This window comes from Clarias gariepinus, chromosome 2 (assembly GCF_024256425.1).
Source record: "Clarias gariepinus isolate MV-2021 ecotype Netherlands chromosome 2, CGAR_prim_01v2, whole genome shotgun sequence".
Lineage (NCBI taxonomy): Eukaryota > Metazoa > Chordata > Actinopteri > Siluriformes > Clariidae > Clarias > Clarias gariepinus.
Genome location: NC_071101.1, coordinates 24,500,487 through 24,525,845, shown reverse-complemented (window position 1 = coordinate 24,525,845; position 25,359 = coordinate 24,500,487). Strand labels below are relative to the sequence as shown.

The following is a 25,359-nucleotide window of genomic DNA, read 5'->3' as shown; positions in this document are numbered from 1 at the left end:
TTTTTCTGGCACATACTGTATAATGCACATATTCTTCTGTAATGTTATTTATTTATACATTTTTAAGTTATATATGGAAATACTGATTGATTTTGTACATAATTATGCAGACATGATAAACATATATAACAAAATTGGTACGGCATATAATATGGTGCCTAAGACTTTTGCACAGTACTGTGTGCATATATATATATTCCTCTGCTATCCAGGCTTGTTCGTGTCAGTGTGTTTAAGAGAGAGAGATACCTGGGGTTAGACATTTGCTGTGCAGAGAGAGTGTGTTCTAGTGATTTTTTTTTTTTTGCTCAGTATGCCGGATACATCATTGTGTAATCTTGCCTTATCAGGACCAAATGCCTGCGCAGGCAGAAATTCATATACATATACACACACCTGAGCCCGATCTCCGAGCGCGTGCCTTCATTAGCCGGGCTAAATATCCCTGCTTTCCACAATCTCCATCATTTCTGGGCTTCAGTTGCCTGAATAATTACTTGCTCTCATTTCCCCTCCCTCTGGCCAGTAGGGAAGTGTCCTGCGTTGCATTAGTTTGCATGAAATATTTATCGGAGAAGTGCACATTTTCTCCTGCTGTCAGCTCGTTCCCAGCCGTGATGGACAGCCGTCTGGTTGCACCAGCTGCTATCACAGAGTTAACGCAAGAGTTGAGGCAGTTAAAGAGTTGAGTATATTTTTTTCCTAGAGTGAATTTCCAGGCTTTAATTGACAATGATTAAGGCTTTGGATGCTTTATAACACCCTTTTTCTTAGGTGTATTTTTGTTATCTTTGGATTTGAGAATGCATGTGTGTGTCCATTTTCACTTTACCGTATGTTCTCACTGGCAAGCGTTAAAGCGACTGACAACTATTCATTTTCTACGTCTGCGTGCAGAACTGAGCTGAGATTCAAGCAGCAAAAGTGATAATGTGATAACACGAGGAGAAATTCATTCAGAGTTTTCAACTCTTTGCAAATCAGGAAGGGCACGATCGCACACCTAATGCTCGCATGACCAAACCTATGGAATATGTGGCCCGACATTTCTTCAGTTCCCCACTCGTAGCTTTTCAGTTCCTACTTGCAGCTAGTTCCCATTTACTGTTTGACCCACAAATATGGAAGAACTCTAACTGCGGTTTTAGCCCATCCTGTCTCATCCTCATCAAATGTGTAGAGACTAGAGGTGGCACGATACAACATTTTAAAATTATTTTTGTTATTTTATTATTACAAATACTGTTGTCAAAACAAACAAACAAAAATAATTTACTGTATTCTACACTGTTCTGCCCACTATAGTATGTTGTTGGATTGGCTTGATCTTAGCATACATTTGTTTTGTCTTTGTTTCAACAACTTGAAGCACAGTCAGAACATTTACTTCCATCCAGAGTTGCATTGATGTTTTTGCCAAGACCTTATATTGATTACGGGACACTCAAACCATTCTGTAATGTCTTCTCCGGCACGTCCCAAAGACTTTTAGAAGGTCAGGACTCTGTGATGGACAGTTTATGTGAGAAAATGATTCCTCTTTCACAATTTGAATCCTGGAATATGCCCGTGCCATCAAAGAACCAAAACTCTCTGTGATAATCTGGTCATTCAGTACATTCAGGTCGTCAGCTGACTTCGTTTTATTGCCACATAAGGTTGCTGAACCTAGACCTGACCAACTGGAGCAACCCCAGATCATACCACTCCCTCCAGAGGCTTGTACAGTTTCATGACGCTTCATGTTACCCTTCTTACCCTGCCACGCCAATCACTCTGGAATAGGGTCAATCCGGACTCATCAGTTTGAGCACCATGTGACCTTTTCCCACTGTTTCTGATTAGTCTCTATAACAAGTGCTTTTCTTATGGACACATAGCTGTTTAGTCCCAATCCTGTGCGTTCTTGTCACATTGTGTGTGTATGTGTTTGTGTGTGTGTGTGTGTGTGTGTGTGTGTGCGCCCTGCGATGTAGAGGCCACGAGGCAGGGTACACCCATGACGGTGCCAAATTCTCCTGGTAATGTATAGGCTCCAGGCGACCCTGTACACAGGATCAGGCGGTATAGACCATGAGAGAGTGAGTGACTTACAGTATGTTGCTAAATGTTTATGTTAACGTTTTATTGATTTTATGTTCTTGTTAGCGCTAGAAAAAAAAATGTCTACTGCCAACAGTTTGGAGTGCTGAGCGAGTGCTTAGTGTTGTAGGGTTATGTGTATAACATGCAGCGACTCTATAAAGCCAGAGACTTGAGACGGGGTTGGCGGGGTGGAGGGGGGGATGAATACACTCGTATGTGTCTTATGAAAGCTAAACAGACTCCACACTATAATTCCCACCCTTAATGTGGGATTCTTGTCAGAGTCTCCTGACTTTTATCAGCTGTGCTAGTCCTGTCAGAAAGTCACTGTTATTTCTCTTCCCCTTCCATTTCTCCCCCCAGAAATCAGCTGCTCTTCAGAGAAATAGTCCGGGATCGCACTGGAAGCAGTTCAGAGCAAATGAAAAATTCTCTTTCATATAATTTCCCGGTGAACTCTGCTGCAGCAGGTTGTTTAATCAGAGTCTCCGGTTGAAGTCAGGATGTAAGAGCCTCATATCTCCGAGTTTCTAGGTATCTCCTGTAAGAGACCCGTGGAAAGCATTAATGATGCGATGTGAGGCCGCGGCCACTTTAATGTCTAATGAAGCCTGCTGTACCGCTCGTCTTCGCTTAGAGTTTGAGGGGGGGCTGCCTTGCGAGCCTCGCTCAGACCGTATCGGATCACTAATCGCACCGTTATGGCTTCATGAGAACCCTCTCCCCTGGCACCATCGGGTTGTACCATGTTTGTGACATATGCAGTGGCGCAGCAGGTGCCACCTCACCGCTCCAGGGGTCCTGGGATTGATCCTGAGCTCAGGATTTCTCACAGAAAATCAGCGTTTCTGTCGACCTTCTCACCATACCGTAGGTGTGTGGTGTTTCCTCTGGGTTCAGGGGTTTTTCACCTATGCAGAAAGATAAGTTGTTCCTAAGTATGAATGCACTCGTGGGTGCGTGGTGCCTTTTGATCTGACACGACAAGTCTGAATTTTGACTTTATACCTTATGTTTGCATTTGATGTGGTAAAATGCTGGTAAAACTATTCACACACTGACAGGCATCGCGACATCCCGTGTGGTAGGAGGAAGTTGGTTGCTCTGTTTGTTTAGAATAGTAACAACAAAAATAGTAATAATACTAATATTGAATTGGGAAAATGTTTATAAAATCGTAATACTAACAGAATCACAGCACAAATCAAATTGACCACTGGATATCGTAATCTTATGTGATTTGGCCTCTTGTGATTCCCACCCGGACGGACTGGGCGACACAGATTACAATTTAGGTTTTATTATTCGTTTTTTTTTTTTTTTTTTTAAAGGGATGCCAGCGGCACATCTCAGAATAGTAAGGATGATTTATATTACATTTCAGTGTCTGTAACTTATTGTCTTGACACTCCAGTGAGCCGCTTACACATCGTCCGACCGGCCCACGTCGACCCAGCTACTGTAGCGTGTCCAGCCCTCCTCCGTTTGTGCTCGTCTTGTATATCTGTCACCTGTGTTTCTATAAGAGCTCGCAGCGTATATAAAATTACACAATGCGTAATGAAGATGCACCGGGCCGTCCAGGGAGATCTCTTTAGCGGGAACATGATCCAATTTGTGAATAATCACATGCGGCATGACAGAATGTTCTCATCACCGAGTGGACCGGCGCTATTCTGAGAAACGACAGAAGAAGGGGTTTAGAGCTTTTTGTTTATTTGTTTATTTATTTATTTAGTTTTCCTTAATTTCAACATTATTGGACATGATATGGAGTAAATAACAAACAGAGGAAACTGTCAACACAGGAAGCAACACATCTTTAAATATTACGTTGTGTGTGTGTGTGCGTGTGCGTGCCACATAGTAGGAGCCGTACTGTAAGTGGCTGACTCGAGCGTGCGCTGCTCTCCAGATGCACCGGGCAGGTCAGGGAGGGCATTGTACGGTGTGTAATCTTCTCGCTACTCCTACACGTGTGCAGCCACCTTCAGCATGACAGCACTGCGGCGGGAGTCGGAAAACTTACCTGATGTGATTAGAGCGCGGCTCTTGCTACTTCGTCTCTTATTGCGGCGTAGCCTTCCCTCCTACAGCCTGCCAGGCAGCCGGTGTTGTGGCTAATTAAAATAATCTTCTCTCCACTCTCGATTTGGCTTTCATTACGGCAGCGTGTCTCAAATTGAAAATAAATTTATAGATAAACGCTTTTGCTGCGCTGACAAATGATACAGCTGTAGCTCAAAGCGTCACCTTGTTTATTTCGGGAAGGAAATGAAATGGGAGAAAACAAAAGAAACGAGGCGCGAGTATGCGGAGAGATTAATAAGCCCCACAGCCTGGCTTTGAAATCAAGTTACAAACGATTGGCTCTTCAAATATCCTTCCTCATTATTGTAATTATAGATGCTATATTATGTTGTGAATTAAGTATTCATTTCAGATTAAGGAGGGATTGGAGCTTGTTGTCAGAACGCGTAGTTCTCTGAAAAGAAAATCTCTCTCTCTATCTTTCTCTCTCTCTCTCTTAATCTCTCCAGCTGGTGACTGTTTTCACAGTTGGATGTCTTATATTCTCTTGATTTTTGTCTCTTGCTTGAACTCCAACTTCGTCAAACAATCGCACACCTACATGTGTACGTGGATCTGCGCACTTATTACATACAGCCTCCTCTTTCCCTTCCTCAGTCTTTCACTCTTTCTTCTTCTTCTTCACCAATTCAGTGAATCCCACAATGAAAAGGCGTATAGAATCTGTCACGGAGACAGTATAAGCCTTTCATATGCATAGCAGAGATAAGAGGCAGCCATTTTTATCAGCCAGCCCCCAACCATCCCCCCCCCCCCCCAACCAACAATGCCAAACCCTCCTCATTTACCCCCATTGCGAGCCCCTGCCCCCTCCACCGTTACTTACGTACATCATCCATGGCGCTGTTTTCTGGATTCCCAGTCCTGCTTTAACGACGCCGCTTTGTCTCGGCGCATTCAGATCGCTTTTGTTTTCCGCTCTCTAACCTGGCAATTACGCCAATTACAGCCAGGCAGTGCTGTTGTCAAACACGTCAGGAGATTTGTGTCGCGATCGGAGTTATCAGAGCCTCTACTGTGACCTCCGCTGTAATTTAAGAGGAAAGAAATAGAAAGTATAGAATGGAAATAAATTGGCTAGCAACACCCTGAAACGGTGTGTAAAGATGAAATGTATGGTCTAGTTAAAACTACTTTATGTTTTATCAAGAGGGTAAGAAATGCCTGTGGACACGTGTTTAAAAACTCAAAAACAGGAACAATTCACGCTGAACCAGTCTTACCGTTCAAATACTATCATCAGTGATGGCCGGTTTAAAATGGTTTGGTTCTACTTGTTCGATTTGAGCTGTAGTGATTTTTACGAACATGGGTGGGGAAAAAAATTTTGGAAGAAAAACAAGGGTGAAAAAAAAATTATTATTATTTTTATTTTTAATCTAAGGAACAAAAACAAACAAAAAAAAGCAGAAGAAAAAAACGAGACATAGGACCCATGTTTTGAGAGATCTCACGAACATTTTGCAAGATCTTGCAAAACTTGACTTTTCAGTGTTAACAATTTAGCTTAGCAGGTTGCAGTAATTGCACCTAAAAGCTGGCAGCCAAATGAAAAAAGGAAGAAAAAGGAAACAGCCAGGATAGTAGAGTTACACGTGCGTTGTTAAACAGGCATGAAGAGAATAGCATTTTGAGTAGCTGACTTTGCTGCGGAAGATCCGGAAGTAGGAAACACATGGTCTTGATTTTTTTTTTCTCCTATGTCCCATCCTGTCCGTTACAGCGTCTGCCAAATGTCGTAAATGTGAATGGTCCTGTGGCGGTTCCTGTCCCTTGACAGATGGGGTAGAGTTTGACTGAGCAGTAATACGACTGCAGTTAGTAACTGTGTAGACCTTAGGGATGTTTTACTTTATAAAATCACTAATCAGTTTATCTCACATCAGTGTGACAAGTGTACTCTCACCTTTGCGTTTGGTGCTGATTCACAAAGTGAATAAGTGCTAAGTGCACATCAACATCTACTGTGGATAAAGTGCACACTAGTGAACTCGGGTACTGAACAACATTACTGATGTGAAAGTCGTCCCGCGAGGGGGTGCGGAAGGGATGACGTCATACTCATCAGAACGAATGAATCATATCTAATATAAAAAGACTTGCGTAAAACGTATTCTCTAAACAGAGGTCTAGGAGGGACATCTAGCAGAATGTCAGTGAAGATCCTGTTTCTAGCTTGCAGGAACTGGATCCAGGTTAGATGATATCTGGAGAGGCCGGATGTTCTCTTGTAGCCTTTAAAGTCTAATATGCAGTGTGATTAAATCGAAGGGAACACGAATCTGAAAGCAAGCTTACAGTGCATCGGTTTTCACCCAGAAATCTTCAGGACAAGACTCCAAACATCTTATATACAGTACGAGTTGGTGGGTGGGTGGGTCTGATGCAGTTGCAGGTGATTTAGGAAAAAAATGTTCATTAATATGTTGCGTGCGAAACAGGGTTAGAAAACAAGTCAAATGGCAGAGGAGAGGATTAGCGTGTTCTGTATTTCCATAAGAGTCAAACTGAAACTCAAGTGGAACAGCAAATAAAAGCAGTGACTTGTTGAAAAACCTCATAAAACATTATGAATATCAAAAGCATGTAGGCACGTCTGGAGAAACCAACTTTGCTGCTGCAGCACTCGTGCATAATGCTGCAATGCTTACTTTATTTAGATTTGTGCAAATTTAATACTTGTTCATCAGACGTACTGATTTGTGCAAATCGTCGTCACTGTTGGGACTTAAAAAAAAAATAAAGGTAAACACCCTACAACTTTAAGGTCCTATACAGTATTTTACTATTTCTTTTCTATTTTATTTCAGAGGGTATCCACTTATACGAGGTCACAGTAGGGGGTAATTTTGTGTTTGCGCACACATCTGATGTGTCTAAAATGGCTAAAAAAAATACATTTATGGTAACAGGTTCCCTTTAAGGTGAACACTTTTTCGACTGCCTGTGTAGACCCTGTGAGTACATGAACCATGGTTATTCGACGAGTGCAATATTTTATACTGCGTCATACTGGTTATTCTGGTTATTCCAACTACATCTGCTGTTTTTCAAAATATCCATTAGAAATCAGTTTGCTGTACCCACATGCAAGCACACATCACTGTAAGCCTATAAATTCTTATATTCCTGCAGTCTGAGGTCATGACACTCCCATAATGACATCATGTTGGCCCGTGTGTAGTGGAGGAGCGCATGATACAGCGTGCAGTTAATGAAATGCTTGTGATATTACATAGTGGGTTGTTTCAATGCTGTTTATCTAAATGGAAAATTTTTTCTTAAATCTAAGTGAAAAACTTAACGGTTCAGTTTTAAATCATGGTCAACACCGACCGATCAGCAGGTGACCAAGTAAAACAAACTTCTGAGTGGTGCAACGGGAACGCACTTTTATATCGTATCACTATCTAACTTAAAGTTGCACCTGTTAAAAAGTCTCAAATTGTCCCTTTTCTTCAAACTCTGCGGGCGAATTAGTCTCACATTCCTGATTTACAACACATCACCACATGCTGAAGACTTCCTACAGGTGATACACTCTAGACTACTCACACACCGGCATCCCGTATGGTAGGAGTGAATTATTTGCTTTATTTGTTTGTTTAGGGATTATAATTAGGGTGGATACGTGGTGCTCAGGAGAAATGTAGCTTTTGTTTAATTTAACATTAAGGTAAATGTTAAACTCTTGTATTTGAAGTTGGTTGGTTTGTATTGTTTAAATGGGTTTTTAAGTGTGGATTCAATACAGGTGTGAAGATACTAAATATAGCAAAGGTTTTGAGTTATAACACAATTTTTATTTTTAACGTTGAACGTCTTAAAATTGTAACAAAATAAATTTGAAAAGAATATAATATCGAATCGGATATTAAAAATGATTCATGAGTATCATGATGATTTCGTGTTGGTTGGTCCGCTGTGATTCCCATCTCTACTAAGTCGGCTGAATCGGAGGTGAACTCAGGTTCAGGACATGGTGTTTATCCTTACTTACCTGTCAGGGTGGCTTAGGAGTGGATTAATCCCTGTCATGGTATTTTAGGAGCTGGACATGGCTTAGTTCTTTCCAGAACCTCTAATAACCTTCTACAACGAGACTCCCCTTTTCTGTTGTGTAATCTGTTTATCATTAATGTGCAAACAAGATGAGCACCGTGCTTTTTCGACACAGCTGGGAGGCTCTTGGAGCGTTGCTTATGCACTGCAGGCTGTTGATAGAAGTTACTCTAAATGACTGCTGTGAGAGCAGCGGTGCGTTTTCTCTTTCAGCCTAAAGATTAGGGTTTGAGAAAGGGGTCCTGTATCAGTGTTAATGAGTAAGGACACAAGGGCATGGTGCAAAACTGCCAGCTGTGTGCTTCACACATAATACACAGTGACTCCAGGCAATGTTTCCCCGTTTCGGCGTGCAGTAAAAATGTGCCGTTTTTCATAGCTGTTCACGACTCGAACTGTGCTCTCAACTTAAAAGCACCTACATGATGAGTGAACAGCGGCGTAGCGTAAAGCCGACCACTTCTTATCAGATTATGGGCACTATTTTTGCTTCACTGGAAAAATTTCAGTTTTTGCACTTGAGAAATGAATCCTACAGCCAGTCCATGCAGGCGTAAGGTGAGTAATGTTTGCAGTGTTTATCACGAGCCTCTACAGTTTAAACTCACAGCTGTAACAGTAATTTTCCATCGCTAATCAATGCACAGCGTAGCCGGTTCTCCGCTGTGCCCTCATCAGTGTCCTGGCTCCAAGCTCTGCATGTGATTTCCACAGCTATCAGATGAGCTGCTCCTGCTACACGATCCATTATTGGGCCTCTCGATTACAGAACAGATACATTCATTTCCATCTCCCTCTGTCCAAGAATAGCAGGGCTTGTGTTTAACTCCAGGCATGACCAAGCCGTTATGTAATAGCATTTCGAACACGTGTGCTTGTGTTTGGACTTTTCTGTTTATGTATGTATGTATTAGTGTGAGTGTGTGTGGGAATGTTAAGAGCAAAGTGAGTGCATGCTGATATCGATATCAAGTACGTTGGGTTTATCGCCGTGAGGAAATCTGCAGAAAAAGCACATGCCATAAAGTCATTTTAAAAGATTCATTTGTGAAATCTAAATGCATTTTGTTAGATTTTTTTTTTGTAGCAGAAAACAATCAGTAGCCCAGGTGGCTGGGACAGATGCATTTAATGTTGCAGGCCGTTTGCTTTTTATTTATAGTTGGACAATATGGTTATTAATGAGTAGGCTGTGTTTCAACTTCAAGTTTGTAAGTTTGTGCGATGCAGATCGATGCTTTAACTGTGACGTGTGATCTACTTCTAAATCTCAATGCATTAAACCACATTAGCTGAGGACGTGTATATATATATATATATATATATATATATATATATATATATATTTCTTTTTTTTTTTTTCCGATTCTAAACAAACTTGGCAAGCATTTCGCTCCAACCACACAGGATGCCGTGCTGCCTACTAATGTGTGAACAGTTTGGAGCACATCACCTGCAGGATTACAGAGGAACTGCAACAATTTACCACTTCGAATGAGTGCATATTTATAAAACAGAAAGTAAAAAAAAAAATGATGGCAATACATTAATTGCCACACAAAAAAAGTCCCACTCCCCCTTTTTTTCCTTTTTTCCCCACCTCTCACCCTCGATGCCCATCCCACCGATTTCTCCAGGTTTGGGACTGGCACACAAATCACAAACCTCATTTCAGTGGCTGGGTATCATATACTGTATGTGGGCGTCAGGTTAAGGGACCAACAGTGACAACCTTACAGTGGCATTGCTCGAACCCCGACTTTGCGATCAACAGCCCAGGGCCTCAACAGCCTAACTTTTACAAACACTCATAGCCCCTTAGTCAAAGCCTTAATCCACACATTGTGCTACATTCAGATCTCCACAGCAGAGAATAAAAATGACTATTTACGTTTCTGTAGTTTGCATTAATGTACTTCAATAGCAAAAAAACCTAAAATTATTACTATTAATTGTTTTCTGTTCTGAGGCAAAATTATAGGATATAGTCCTTAGGATTATTGCATGCTAATCCATGCGGCTCAGATTTCATGGATATCACGATTGAATTTTATTTTATTTATGTATTTATTTATATTTGGGGTTGCAAATACTGACAAAACCGAGCAAAATAAAGTTCAGCACAAAGCTGGCCGACCACCCTGGCACGCAGGTGGAAAGATAATTAAAAGACCAGACCATATAAAAATTGTTTTTAACAAATTTAAGTCGGTTGGTTGATTAGGTGTTAAAATTCATTTCTGGTCAAATATATTAATACAGAAATCCTCCAAGAGTGACTTCTGAAGCATTTAGAGATTTATATTCCGGGTTTAAAAACATGTCTAGCGTTATTTACCTGCAATTATATACAGCCCAGCGGGTGCATCCTGCGAAGAGAGTAATACTCTGAGAGAGAGAGAGAGAGAGAGGGAGTTGGGGTGTGAGAATGAAAGTTTTAACCATTCCTGGACCTCATGGGTCTTCCTTTAGAGAAGTGGGTGCACAGTGTGGGTTTGACACCTTTGGGTTTGTAATATCAGATGCCTCTTTGTGGAAACTGACAAACAGCAGAGGCAGATTTCCTGAGACGATATTGAGCCTTGGGTGCTTATTAGAAAACCCCTTTCGATTCGAAACGCATTCATAAAGCATCGACCTGTCTAATTATAAGGCGAGCAAGAGAGAAAAACAGACTCTTCTTTCAGGTGATTTTTTTGGGGGGGGATTTTAAAGCATATTCATTTGGCTGTAATTATCCAGGAGGGAATGTCAAAACAGACATGGCTGGAAAAAAAGACGTCATTTCCCACCAACCATCATTCAGCCGTCCTTTTACTGGTTTTTCTTTATTTACCTTTTAGTTTTGATAAGGAAAAAAGACCCGTCAGTCAGCATGCTTAATGGAATTTTTTTCTTTTTTCCTCTTTTTTTTTTTTTTTAATTCTTTCAAAGAGAACTTCAAATCGGGAGGGGAAAAAAAGCCTCTGCAACCCTTTATACCACACACACCCGCACTGACAGGCGAGCCCAGTTATTTGACAGCCTGAGAAGTTGAAAATACCTGACTCACAGCAAATTAGACATATCATTTGGCTTCTAAAGTGAAATATGATTGTGTGTGTGTACGTGTATAAGGGAATGAGTGACACGGTGTTTATACGTTAGCCCCTTGTTTGTCCGTCTTCTTTAAGAAACCCAGCAGAAATAGTCAACAGACAGTGTCATTTGTTACGGAGCAGATCACCATCTCGCCGCATTAGGCGACCCGGAGTAGCCGACTTCCTTACTCGTCTCTGGGGCCCGGCTGCAGCGCTCCACGCGCATCTCCCCGGCACTGGGCCCATTAATCATGAGCGTAGCTCCACTACATGCAAGGTTATTGCCATCGCTCAGAGTTTCCTCGTGTTACGTTTCTATCAGACACTAAATCTGACATCATGGTCCATATGCGTGGAGCACTTTGGAGGATGCTGTTACTACAGCTGTAATCTCTCTTCTTGCAGACACGGACATGGCAGCGCTATGAATCTCTATCTGGCCCGTCACAGACAATCGCGTTCCATGACATTGAAAAAAGCATCCGGTGCAGCCGCGTGTGAGATTCCCTGCACTAGCTCTTAGTGCTAACTAGCTTCATTAGCCAGCACGTGCATCTCTGGAGGAGGAGGAGGAGCTCTGTTACTGTAAGGTGTAAGAAAGAAGATGTTAATCAGGGATCCCGAGAGGGTGTCCGCTTTCTCTTAAACGTCCCACAGTACTGTTGTTTAGTCAAGACTCAGTAGGACAAAAAAAAAACCTTGAATTTCCTTTGTTTTAAATTTTTTTATTCTTTAGTTGAATATCAAAATTGTTTTTGATTAATTTGCAGCATTATAAATTGCAGCGCTGTTGAAACGCACTTCCAGAGTCCTTTTCTCCTTCAGCTCTCTGGTCATCTTCTGCCAGACCATATGCCCCTAATTTTGGCCTGTCCACACAATTTAGTTTAATTGCTCCCAACTGATGCTGCGTGGTTTGTAGAGAATGGACAATGGTGCTTTAAACACCTTGGCAGTGTCCGTAAGTGTGAACCTGCTAGATGAACAGAGCTGGTTGTAATGTAGTGAACACCGATATTGAATTCCATATCCTCTCTCTTGCCTGTAGTGAAAGACTCGTCCTCACATGTGACTTTCTCATTAGATCCTGTTAAGGCTTTGAGTTTATTCTTTATGAATGCTCAGAGATGCCCCCTTTCCTCTCTGTAAGATTTTTTTCTGGAAATCATTTTCTGCCTTTTTTTTTAATACCCTGTGCCTCGTTCTCATCACAATGTGCAATAGCAGGAGAGATGAAATGAATCTCGCCCAGTCCTTGACGGCAATAGTCACTTGAACCTTCCAGCCGTCAACGCAGGCAGTCCATTAACACAGTAACGGGACACACGCCAGGGCCGGAGACCATCGATTCTTTAATTAACCTTCATTAAACAACTATTTGCTGGAAACTAGCAAGGTATCCACACTCACTTTATCTAAAGCAGGTTTGATTTCTATCAAATCTTTTATGATAAGGAAAAGAAGCAAAGCCTGTTCGGCTCTATTTACACACCGAGGCTCTTGGCCCTGCATCTGAATTTCGGTAATGCAGCGCTCGCTCTATATTTGGATTGTACTGGAGTGGATTAGGAACTCAGTACTGCAAACCCACGGGATTCTGGCAGACATATAAAGAGGGAAAGTGCTGTTTGCATCCAAGCTATAACAAATAAGCGCACATTTCAAAATCGACTGTAATTTCGAGCATTCAGATAGATGGGAGAAATGTGCGCTTTGATGTACAAATCCACGATTCAGCAGAGATTACACCCCCCAAAGGTTAGGAGCTGCTAATTACAGGAGATTGGTTCTACATATCTAACGAGGAAAAGGGGAGCCTTATTAAATAAGGGGATCCATAAAGGCAGAGGATTAGCTGATGTGATAACAATTTCTTTTAATTGTTTTGCCAAGATAACTTGTGAAGGTCTTAGCTGTAGAACACATGGTGTGTAAAGTGCTTCCCTCTGATGTGTGAGTGCCAGTATGTGAAAAAGGCATGTAGATAAAATTTGAGTACTCGTTAATTTAAGAATTTATTTTAAATGTATTAAACAGCTGTTTGACTTATAAAACTTTGGTTGTTACTGTGTGCGTGTGTGTATGCATACATACTTATGTATATAAATGCAGATACATATCTATACATTCATCTTCTATACCGCATATCCTGTAAAGGGTCGCACACACACAACTGGCAATTTGGGAACGCAACTTAACCTAATCTGCATGTCTTTGGACTGTGGGAGGAAACCAAAGCACTGGAGGAAACCCACCAAGCACAGGGAGAACATGCACACTCCACACACACACACACACAGACCCCAGGAGGGAATCAAACCCTCGACCTCGGACATGTGAGGCCACAGTGCTAACCACTACACCACCGCCTATATATTTAATCTTTGTATTTTTTCATTTCACTTCATCTATTAGCATGTCCAAACAATTGGGTTTAATTACATTGTAATTAATGCACTCACTTTTAGTATCTATTTATAAAATTTAAAACTGATTGGGCTTTGGTGGCTCAGTGGTGGTTTGCCGAAGGTTCGATTCCCACCAGTGCCCAGAACCCCAGCCACTGGTTGCGGTGCCGCTACCGAGTCCGGATAAAATGAGAGTGAGACCCTGTGTCATATTGTGTAAGGATCGGTTGGTCCACTGTGGCGACCCCTTGATGGGAGTAGCCGAAAGACCAACAACAACAACATATAATTTAAAACTGTCTCATTATAATCATAATCAGGTTTTAGCCGTTGATATTTTACATCATATCATTTCGTTGGACATACTACAATGAGGATAATAGTGGTATAACAAAAAGCTTGTTGCTTTGTTGTGTTTTTTTATTACACCGCTTCCCCGTTGTGTTTATTTGGACACGTATAACCTCTTATTAAAACTTTCTTATTCTATGCTTAGTTGTTCCATCACCTCCACTGCTCTGTGCCCCTGTGCCCCTGCCTCCCGCTGACTCCTCTTACCCTCCCTGGTGGTTACATTTAGAGCTAATTTGGCCCTACTTCACATGCATCTAAATTAAACATGTCCGGACTGGGTGGACGCCTGTACCGCCCCAGGAAACACTGTTTCATCTCCTAATGAATGTGCCTGGAGGGGTGCCGCCCACTGGGGGTCCTGCAAAGGGCCTAGACTTTCAACCCTCATTAGTCAGGGCGTTTGCCTGCTCTTACACTGAAAAGAAGCCTCCTGGAAAGAAGCATGGTCAGTGCTGGACATTTGCCCCTGGATCTTATTCCTGGATGTCCACTCTTCTGTTTTTCTTTCTTTCTTTTTTTCCGAAACATCAGAGTTCAAATGTAGAGCGTTCTCCTCAGAGTAACAGCATGTTCATGAGAAACTGACAGCACTTAAAACAATACTTTATTGATGGACACAGACTTTTTCAGTTATGTTTGCTTTTTATTGTCCTCGCTGGATCTGTGCAGATCTGCATCTGGTGTTTTGATATTTTGTAAAAGATCATAAACTCTTTAAAAGCTCCTGGAGACACCATAATCACCTTTACCCTCATGAACCCTCCACATTCCTTACAGTCCACAAAAAAAATGGCTTTTCAGCTGGACATTGATTTTGTATTTTAAAATACACCACACCCCTGCACAATCCGAACAACCTGACAATAGCTTAACAAACAAGCTTCATATGGAGAACAGCAAAGAGTTTTAAAAGATCCCTTTTACTTACATTTATTGAGGGAGAAGCCTGGATAGGGGATGAAGATGAAGCAACATATCACCACATTGAATTCTAAAAAGTCTCTAAAAAGTGCAGCTTCATACAGATTCCACCTTCCTAAAAAAAAAATGCAGTCTTGTTTTTTTTCTTAATCAGTGCTTGTAAAAGGGGCATAGTGTGCAGGTAGATAATACGCACATCTAAAAACAGCTTTCATCCAAATCCATGCTTACTCCTAATGAGCTACTGCTCTCGTACTGCAACACCTTACTACTGTAGAGACCTGGGATTCTAGAGAGCAGTTACATCAATATAATTTATAATAAACAAAAAAAATAATTTGTGACAAACTTTCAAAATTAAAAGAATATCTCCAAATCTGGATATGATGTGGTGTGAAAGGGTTGGTAAGACCAACTGACAAGTACAAAAGGCTCTGAAATAACCGTGATTTGATTTCAGGGGCACTTTAAAGATCACCAGGTGAGAAATATTTTACCCAATATTTTCCTGATGAGACGATGAGAATGGACAACTTGTGAAGGTGATACCCAATGTCTGAGCTGAGAGCAAAGTTATAGTTTTGTCAACTAAACATGTGTTTTTCTAATCACATATACAGTATGGTTGTTTCTGCCCTGAGAGAGCTGTGACGATCCTCTACTCTGCAGTTAATTTAAGTTTTCGATTTTACACTTGATTTCTAAATTAGAATTTTTCACCTCAGTGATTTAGGTTAACCTTCAAATGTTTGATGGTCAAAAATTTATGAATTCCTTAAAAATATACACCACAGCGGCTCCCGAGTGACGCGAAGGAATCGTGTTTGCCCTGTCATCCAGAGATCGCCAGTTCGGTTCCTGGGGAATGTTACAAGAGTCCAGAGAGTCTATATTGGCTGTGCCCTGTCAGGATGCAGGAGCAGCAGTTTCGAAATGGTTCATTGCTTCACATGTGTTGGAGGAAAAGCACATCTTAGCCTACACCCCCCTGGTTGGCTGCTGTCGCTGGTGGATGGAGAATTGGACTAAAAATGAAAAAAAAAAAAAAGGTGGAAATAAAAACAAAAAGACCCATTTTGTAGGAAATACAAGCTGCTCCCATCCTTTGCAAATACTCCTGCTTTGTGAGTGTATGGATGCTTCTTTTTCTTGTTTTGAGTTTATGAGCTCTTGGTGCAGTACTGCCCTCTGCCAGAGTGGAGAAAGAAGGAAAGAAAGGCTTTGTACGAGACATGACATTTAAACAATCAACACAAGTTACACAGCATTTTAACGATTATATACTTTTAGAAGTTTTTAATGCTTCAAAATCTGTAAAAAATATGACTGAGACAAATCAGACAGCAAACATTAGCGCTGTTAAATCAAATGGAATTAAAAATCGCAATGCCAAAAAAAAAAAAAATTATAATTGATGGTCTATCTGTGGTTCAATTTACCAACTTCTGCTTCACCCCTAATTTACTCCTGCTACGAATTTATTCCTGCTATTAATGAGGCAACACAGGGAGCATGCCAAGCTGCTTCCTAGGATTTGGTGCCAGTCAGCTGACTCGAAAGAACCTTTCAGAATATGGTTCTCTGGCTCTGTATTACTCAAGCCTTCAGGGAATGTGTTTATGTAATCATTAATCTCACTGCTGCTTTTGTGTAGCCAGGATTAAAGCTCCATCCTACTGATAGCCTGTCGTCGAGGTTGGTTCAACCATGAATGCTGGCTCACCTCAAAAACACACAAAGAACAGACGCAGCACTTACACATACGACCAAAAAAATACAACCCCCTCACACTCAGACACGTACTCGTGCACTTACTGGCCTCATCTTGCAACCGAGGAAAGAATGCTTTGCTGCCTGGCTGCATAATCCTCCCTCGCTGAATGGAAGCAGGCCAGAGTTCACAGTGCGGTGTAAAACAGGGTGCAGGAGGCACTAGCATGGTGTGTAAACTCTGCTGAAGCCACTTCTCATGCTGCACAGACGGTGGCTTCTAGAGAGGAGAAATGCAAACGTGTATTTCTTTTCTTTTTTCTTTTTTCCTAGCTGTTGATTCTCTTTATTTGGTCAAAACGTCGCTAAGGTACACTGGGATTTCAGGAGAAATAATAGCAAAGGCGCAGGAGTAACATGTTAACTCAACTGTTAGCGTTTCATCAGGGGAATATTCGGCATAGCCTCCATTTGTTATAACAGCAGCTCTGTTCGCCTGAGCAAAGAGCAAATGATTCAGTCGTTCTCCATCACAGAATATTTCTAGCTCAGTCCATTGTTGCTGGACATGAAAGCCCTTCATCTCTCCATTGAATTCAAGTGCATGTTACAGCTTCATTCGTCCCAGGCCTCCTTTCCTCAGCGTTTTCTCGCTCTGTCTCTCTTTTTAAATTCACCTGCCAGACATGACGGAAATCCATAGGTCAGAATACTGTAAGTGCATAAGCACTTTCCTGAGAAAAGACAGGCGTGTAGAAAGAAAACGAGAGAGAAAGACAGAAAGAGAGAGAGAAAGAGATAAAGCACTAAGCAGATGGAAAGAGAGAGATAACAGCCAGCCGAGCTGAATGCCTGAGAATGCTCTCTTTTGGAGGTCCCATGACACAGCAGATCTGGGGAAAGGTTGGGTGCGTCTGGTTACAGCTCTATCGGGGCTTTATCAGCGGATGAAGGGATTCAGTATCGCTTGCTAATGTAACAAGCCCCATTTGTCTCAGTCACACATCTCTGGAAGCGTCCTGCCGAAGCCATTGATGTCATTCATCTAGTCTGTCCTCGGTTGCTCCGTTCCGTCACTGATGAGAGAACAGAGAAGATTCTCAGGATAAGAATTAGCCAGCGCGTCGATTGATTATAAACTCAGAAAGCTGCTGCTCCGTAGATTCACACAGTATCACCAGAACCTTAATAAAGTCATCTAGACGACCGCATCTGTTTCTTCACCTTGGTAGTGACGAGGCCTTAGAGGGCACAACACACAGGCTTTTAAATGCAAACTGATATGAGGCTTAGCGGGGTGACACATTCATTAAAGGACCAAGCTGCTTCGAGGTCTGACAGACGCAGCCGGCTGGGTCAGGAGCTGATGTCCTCTCTACACCGTACTCTGTAGATTGATCATGTAAACAAAAGCCGAGCGCCATGTGAACAATGTAAACACTCTCGCTTAGAGCAAGGCTAATCGAGAGTGCATATCGCGGAGTACAGAGATCACTGGTCACCAATGTGGGGCGCTGTTGAGTAGGCAGGGAAGTGAAGAAAATGATTGACTTTCTTTGAGGAATAAAGAATCGCAAAGAAGAACACTGTGTGGGTGACATGAACAGTCGAGAAGAGTTGCATACCTACACGGGTAGACTATATGTATTTTATGTTTTGCATTTTATCATTAGAGTGCACTAGAATGAGTTATTACTCACTTATATGTCAAAAGAGCAGTCGTTGTTTAGTTTTTTTTATATATAATAAAATGATCTTGTTTGGCAAACGAGCTAAACAAGATATGCATCTGGAATGATTGACAGTCCAACCCTCTTCCCACATCTCACTACAGTAATATTTTCAGATATACTGGTGTATCACAGTTTTGGGTTTATCAGTGACATCTATCAAATCTACCACTTGTAAAAAAAAAAATAATAAAAATAAAGTAAAAATAAATCATAAATAAATTTAACAACATTTACAGCAGTTGGCAGACGTCCTTATCCAGAGCAGTTGAGGGTTCGCTCAAAGGTCCAACCAAAGGTCCAGCTGGGGTTTGAACCTGAGATCTTCATAGTACGACCTAGACCAGCTTAGTAGACCATTGTACAACAACTTGCACTAACACTCATTAGTGTGTTTTTACAAAATGTACAACTCCATCTGTTGAATTTTAAAATGAACTAAAATTTTTAAGTGTTACCATGAAGTAGGGGTGTGAGATTGTGTTTATTAAGTTGTTCCCTGTTGCAATGAAACAAAGCCTGCATGTTATCTTAAGCTCGGCCAAGTACAGCCGTAAAAACCCCATTAAACGTGATGCGGGCACAAACAGACTGACAATAATTCTGAAACCTATCTTGATGTGTTTTATTACTTACAACAATTGTCATTGTCGCAAAGCAACTTTACACAATCAAAAGAATTATTGACGTTTGTATGAAATGTGAATGTGTGTGAATCAAAATGATAAGAGGTGAGCAGAGGGCAACAGTGGCAAGGAAAACCTTCCCTGAGATGGAAGTAGGAAGAAACCTTGAGAGGAACCGGACTCAACAGGGAACCCATCCTCATTTGGGTTATTTCTATTTTATTTGATATATATTTACAGAATTACGATACGTACAGCATCGCATTACTGATCAAATCAGCACCCAGGTTTTGTTATAATATCGTATCGAGTGCTCCCTGGTGATTCACGTCCCTATTAGTCAGTTCATTTTTGTATATTAGTTTATATATTTAACAGATTTTTTTTAAATTTTTTATCTTTTTGGCAAAGTCTTGGAAGTTTTATGGTGGAAAAAAAATCTTCTGCCCTGATGCATTTATGTTATTAACAAAATCCCTGCATTCAAGAAATCTTTTCTTAACCGGTTACACTGCACGAGTCCGGTGCTTCTTATATATAGCCAGGCTCGAGCTCTATGAATAACAAGGCGCTAAGAATAGCTTTGCACAGGCCTGAGTCAAGAGAGGGGGGTGTGAGGAAATTCAGGAAAGTATGTTAGACACGAACAGCCAGGCCTGCGTATCATGTGTGGATGTGCTCGGAGTCGGTGGGCAAAATAACAGGCCAGTTCTCCTCTTAAAGTGCAGAGAAGCAGAGTCGCTCTTGGGTTTATAACACTGGAATAAGAGCGGTTGTTCAGAGGTCCACACACAAACACACACGCGCACGCCATAATGTTGCACCGCTCAGGCATTGTGTACATGAAAAATATATCATGACAGCTGCTTTAGTCAGTTCAGTGTCTTCTCTAAATCTGCCGAGAGTGAAGGGGTGAGGGGGTCAGCCCTGAACACTCGTGTATTTAATTAGGTTTATTAATTTATCATGAAAATGAAAGAAAAAAACACAGTATCTTAAATACATTGTAGCTGATGACAGTATTAGTGATATTGTTGTAGTAATCTGCAAAAACTTTAAATAATGTGCTGTAATATTGTATATTTGTGCATATCTGTGGGAATTAAATTGTAATTTTTTTTTAAGTCTGTTACTATTTAAATATCGCTCATACAGGCAGGATTTTCATGCTGACTGTATCGGTAGATTGGACAGAGTGTTAATAGGGAACCCAGCTGCAGGCGACTGTTAGTGCCTTTCACTGGCTGCATTAGCTGTCCACACACACACACACACACACACACACATACACACACAGCACTGGAAATATTCACTGTTGAGTGTAAAGCTTCCTCCTGCACTGGTGTGTTCAGAGTTGTGGAGAGGGATGGAGGTGGATTCCCCTCAGCTGGGTTATTCTGTATGAACATCATGCACTAAGTGTGCGCACTGTCCGTGTTTTTAGGATTCTCACTGTGTCAGTGTTGATGTGATCTGGTGCCGTGTTAATTTACGAGCCCCTAATGTTTTTAAAAAAAAAATTTTTTTTTTTGCAAAACTCGTCAATATGATTAAATCAGTGATTGAGTTCTTATAGCGAGGGCAATATAATATATTTTTGATTTTATGTTAAATTAAGTATTTACTAATTTAAAAAAATAGCTTTTTTTAAATTCATGTATTCATCATTCGTTTCTTTTTTCTTTAAAAAAATCAACAACTAAGTACAACACTAACGGAATCACTGCTGTTAATAATACAAGACCGCTTTGATGGCAGGAATGTTTAATGAGTTTTGCATTTAATGTTTTTTTTTTTGTTTGTTTTTTTCAAGTGAAAATATTTCCTGTTGTGGTTAAGGTGATGTGTAGGTGTATATGTAGGTAGGTATAGCCTCATAACAGACTTCCTGTTTCTTTTACTACATAACTTCTGTCACTCAGAAGCACCCACACGTGCATCCACGTAGCAGTCCGGCCGCACGCTAGAGAGCCGGCGAGATTTAAAAAATTTTAGAAACAGAGGTGGCGGCGTCAGCGAGAGCTCCTGCAGGAGAGCATCTTAATGCAGCAATTACAGGCGTAAAGCTAGAGCGCTGCTTGCTGAGAGAGAGAATGAGAGAGAATTCCCCTGTGCGCAGGAACACGCCGCTTTGTTGTTGTGTAAAGGTTTTCTCGGTGTAATTGTGCAGGCCGGGTTTGACGCTTTCATCATATATATTCTTTCACCCACTCCTTTGTGATCCGGCACACGGGACCGGCTCGCCTGCGGGGCCTGTGAGGACTGAGTCACTGTTTAACTAAAGGGATGGTGCTCTCGGTTGCGGCTCAGAGCTGCTTCAGCGTGTGGGGTTGAAATGGCTCGGCACGGCTTAAGAAGCAGGACGGTTTATTTTATTTTTATTTTTTCTGCTGTGAATGAAAGATTTAATGTGTGTGTCAAGTAGTTTTTACGTTGTGGTGTTTTAATTACTGGAGGGGAGGTGGAAATTAATTCAGTTAAGTATTACGATTGTTTTGTTTGGCAATTAATGTATCGCCACACTAGTTTAAAAGTAATCTTTTAAAATAATTGTTCCATTTACATACAGTAGGTTTGCATTCGAGTTGGTAAAATGCTTCAGTTCCTCTATTATCTCACAGGTGAATCAAAACTAAAAACACAAATGGTTTGCCAAGATTATGTGCTGTAGAATTGTCACAAAATCTTGAATTTAACAATTTTATTATGTAGAAATGGAAAAAAAACAAAAATGTATAATCGAATTTGTATTTATAATATTTATAAAGTGATGCTTACAGAATCACAACACGAATCGAATTAGCACTTACTGTAGGTATCACGATACTGTAATATCGTATCGGCTGGTGATTTACATTTCTAATAATTACATGAAAATTATCTAAATAAATAAACTCTACTACTATTATAACAATTAATTAATGCTCGGTTTATTATTTTTTATTATTATTATTATTATTATTATTATTATTATTATCATTATTGTGTGAGATATCATGAGACAGTTTTAGGATCTTAGTTTTCTGCTCCTGCTGCAGTCAGTCAGAAAGCTCCCGTGTGCCGTTTTCGGCTTCAGTAGGTCCCCTCGCCTCGCGCGCGGCGCCCATGACCAAAAATAGCACATGGCAGAACGCAGAACGCAGAGCGCTTCAATTCCACCAACAGATTTTAATTCCTTGTTCTGCGGCAGGCGTGCAGGTAGTTTGCGGAGCAAATGACAAATTTAGACGCCCAGCATGATTGACATATCAAGTGTTTTTCCTCAGGCTTCAGCTTGACTTATCGATCAACTATAAATATTTATGCCTTTCGTGAAGCTCACACCTGTGCTGTTCCTTTCCTACTACCGGATCTGATTCATGTTTGTTGGAAAAGCACAGGGTTTAGGCACAATGCAAAATCTCTCTCTCTCTCTTTCTCTCTCTCTCTCTCTCTCTCTCGTGTTGTGCCACTCCTCTGGGACTAGAGTGTGCAGTGACATGGTGAGACATAGCCTTCCCGTGACACGGGAGTCCCCGCATCTAAGGAATGTGTTTCACCTATCATTGATCAGAGACGTAGAGAGAGCTCAGGTGGGGTGCTGGGGCACGGCAGAGATCTCAACACAGCACACATGCTCCCCTGCATACTCTCTCTCTCTCTCTCTCTCTCTCTCTCTTTTCCCCCCTCCCCCTTTTCCCTTGAGCGCACACACACACATGCACACACAGACCCCCTTACATCTGGGAAGCTTGTCAATCTTTTCCACAGTAGCACGTAAACGAGTGCCCGCATTATTCCTCCTCCGTAAACCGACACAATAGGAGACTCAGAAGACGTTCCAGTATACTTGAGTGACCGAAGTGTAAAGAGAGTGTCTAGTGAAAGAGAGAAACCCAGGCTGCAGTTTGCACAGAAGCATTTTAAGTGTGTGTGTGTGTGGTGTGTGGGGCAGAAAAATTAATGGCATTACATGCAAACAAACACAGATGCACACGAGTTCCCTGCTGAAAGCAGCCCAAAGGCAGGGAGCCAGAGTGGAGTTACACAGTCACTTCAGCCTTTATAGGAAAAGCCTACGAGTGAGGAGCGGTTAATCTCTCTCTCTCTCTCTCTCTCTCTCTCTCTCTTATATCAGCCTCACTGCATTGCCTCTCAGATCTGTTCATGCCTCTTGTGGATCATAGCAGATGAGCAGATGACTGTGATTACAAGTGAAGAATTTAACAAAAGAAATCAGGCAACTTTATTAAAAACTTCATAAATATTCCATTGCAGATGTTTTATTCTTTACATTACCTGACATACTGTGACTTTTTAGACATTTATTATGGAATAACACACAGTTAAGCATTGAGTCTTGCATGTATGTATGTATGTGTGTGTGTGTCGTACAACTTGAGCGAAGAGCACGCTGTCTGTCGGGTCTCATGGTAATATGCCAACAAGCTACAATCCCCAAACAAATTACACATTGATGCCGTCCCGTCTGCGCCTGTGTGCTGCTGCTGTTGTCGTTGTCGTCCGCCGCTGACATTCAAATAACCTTCCCTAATGCTCGAAGGGGAATAAAGAAAGAGAGCCTGCTCTGTTCTGTTACATTACTGTTTCCAAAAAAGGACGCAAATTCCATCCGTCCACAGATTGGGTGTCTGGAAGTGGGGGGTGATTGATTCAGTAATGCGTAATGCGTGATTCTTTTGTGTCGCAATACGTGACTGACCACATGGCAAAATCTATTTTTATTATTATTATTATTTAATATGTTTACATTTGAGGTGGTAAAATATTGCAGTTTCTCTATAATCCTGTTGGCGGTGCCGCTCTAAACTGTTCAGACACTGTGCCACAGCACAGCGTCCTATGTGGTAGGTGTGCAAATTATTTGCAAAGTTTGTTTTTATTATTGTAATAAAATACTCATAGAGTCACAATAAAGATAGAACCTGTGTTCTTTGGTGATCCCCGTCGCAGGATATATATATATATTGGTTTGTTGCGCTTTGTTACAAATTTACAGTCTGTCTGGCGCTATAGAATTTGCCAGTCTGATTGGTCAAAGTTGTTGAGTAACTTTCTATAACATCAGCTCTCACACACTCACGGGAAACAAAGATTGAACCATTTTCTATAGTAATACCTCATTCACTTTATCAAATACTACAATAGAAACAATACGCGTCATTATTAGAAAAAAAAACTAGAATAATTGAGTTGGCGTGACAGACAGACAGACAAACAGACAGATTGATAGACAGACAAATAAACTACAGTTGATTCCGTGAGGCTAATTATTGTGTTACACAAACAGCAATGGGGGTGGGGGAGAGGGGGGGATTTGTTTAATATTTACTGAAGGAGACTCCAGTCAGAGTCACACGTCACACTTTCTGTTCCCTCACTAGCATGACGAGCTGCATTTTTATTTTTTGTGAGAACGAAGAGGCGACGTGCGTTTATAGCGGTGGTAAAAGGAGCTTATTATTAAATATAACTATAAACTGGTGAAGGGTATTTTTCACACATTAATATATATATAGGAAAAATGAATCCAGGTTGACGCATATCAAAGGAGAATAATAACAGCATGTTGATTCATTTCCGATAAGAGCATGCCTCATCATTTTTTTTCATTTGTCCAGTTCAGACCAGCAGACCAACCGAAATACAGAGAAATGTGGTGAAATCGTCCTGCGTGGCTCTCGATGAAGCAGCCATTTGTTCGTTTCAAGCTGGAAGACCCTTTGTTAATCTGGCTGTAATGCTGCGCTGGACACAGTTCCAGCATCACGGTCCAATCGCTTACATAAGCCTCTGACATGAGCACGCTGGCTTGCGTCACTTGGTCACTGACAGCTGTCAACACACACCCACATTAGCAAGCACATTGCTTGTTGTCTTGTCGAATAAACAGTTATTTAAACAATCAGCCTGGAGCGTTATCAGAAAGCGGTTTTGTCTGTCATGGTGTTGTCTTTGTCCACAGCGCCGCGTGTGTCTTTAACCCAGCGTGACATAACGGGTTAATCTCAGGGCTTTAGGAATCCACGGCAGTCTGTCCTCTACTGCCAGACCGGGACCGTTTCTGGCAAGAGTTTACCATGATTTCTGCATAGCATGGGAATACTCAAAAGTATCTCACAGAGAGTTGTTTTGTTTGTTTTTTTGGTTGTTTGTTTGTTTGTTTTTCAAAGTTTCTCATTGTATTTCCCAAGTAGCTCTGTTATTATGTGACAAATAAAAATGCTGATACGAGTTACGAATCTGCAAGCAGTTCTCTTAAACTGCAGAAGCTGCTTAATGCAGAGACAGA

The 25,359-nt window shown here is 41.3% G+C and overlaps 1 protein-coding gene across 3 annotated transcripts in view; it reads left to right on the top strand.

The window, feature by feature from the left end:
• The window catches only part of roraa (RAR-related orphan receptor A, paralog a), a 253,915-nt gene that overhangs the window by 200,721 nt on the left and 27,835 nt on the right, over nucleotides 1-25,359 (top strand). Inside the window, exon 1 of one of the 3 annotated variants that reach the window (XM_053478795.1) lies at nucleotides 618-684. The exons of the other annotated variants lie outside the window; for them this stretch is intronic. Within the exon in view, the coding sequence (XP_053334770.1) occupies nucleotides 618-684 (67 nt within the window). Of the gene's footprint in view, nucleotides 1-617; nucleotides 685-25,359 lie in introns of those variants that run through there. 3 annotated transcript variants of the gene reach the window in all.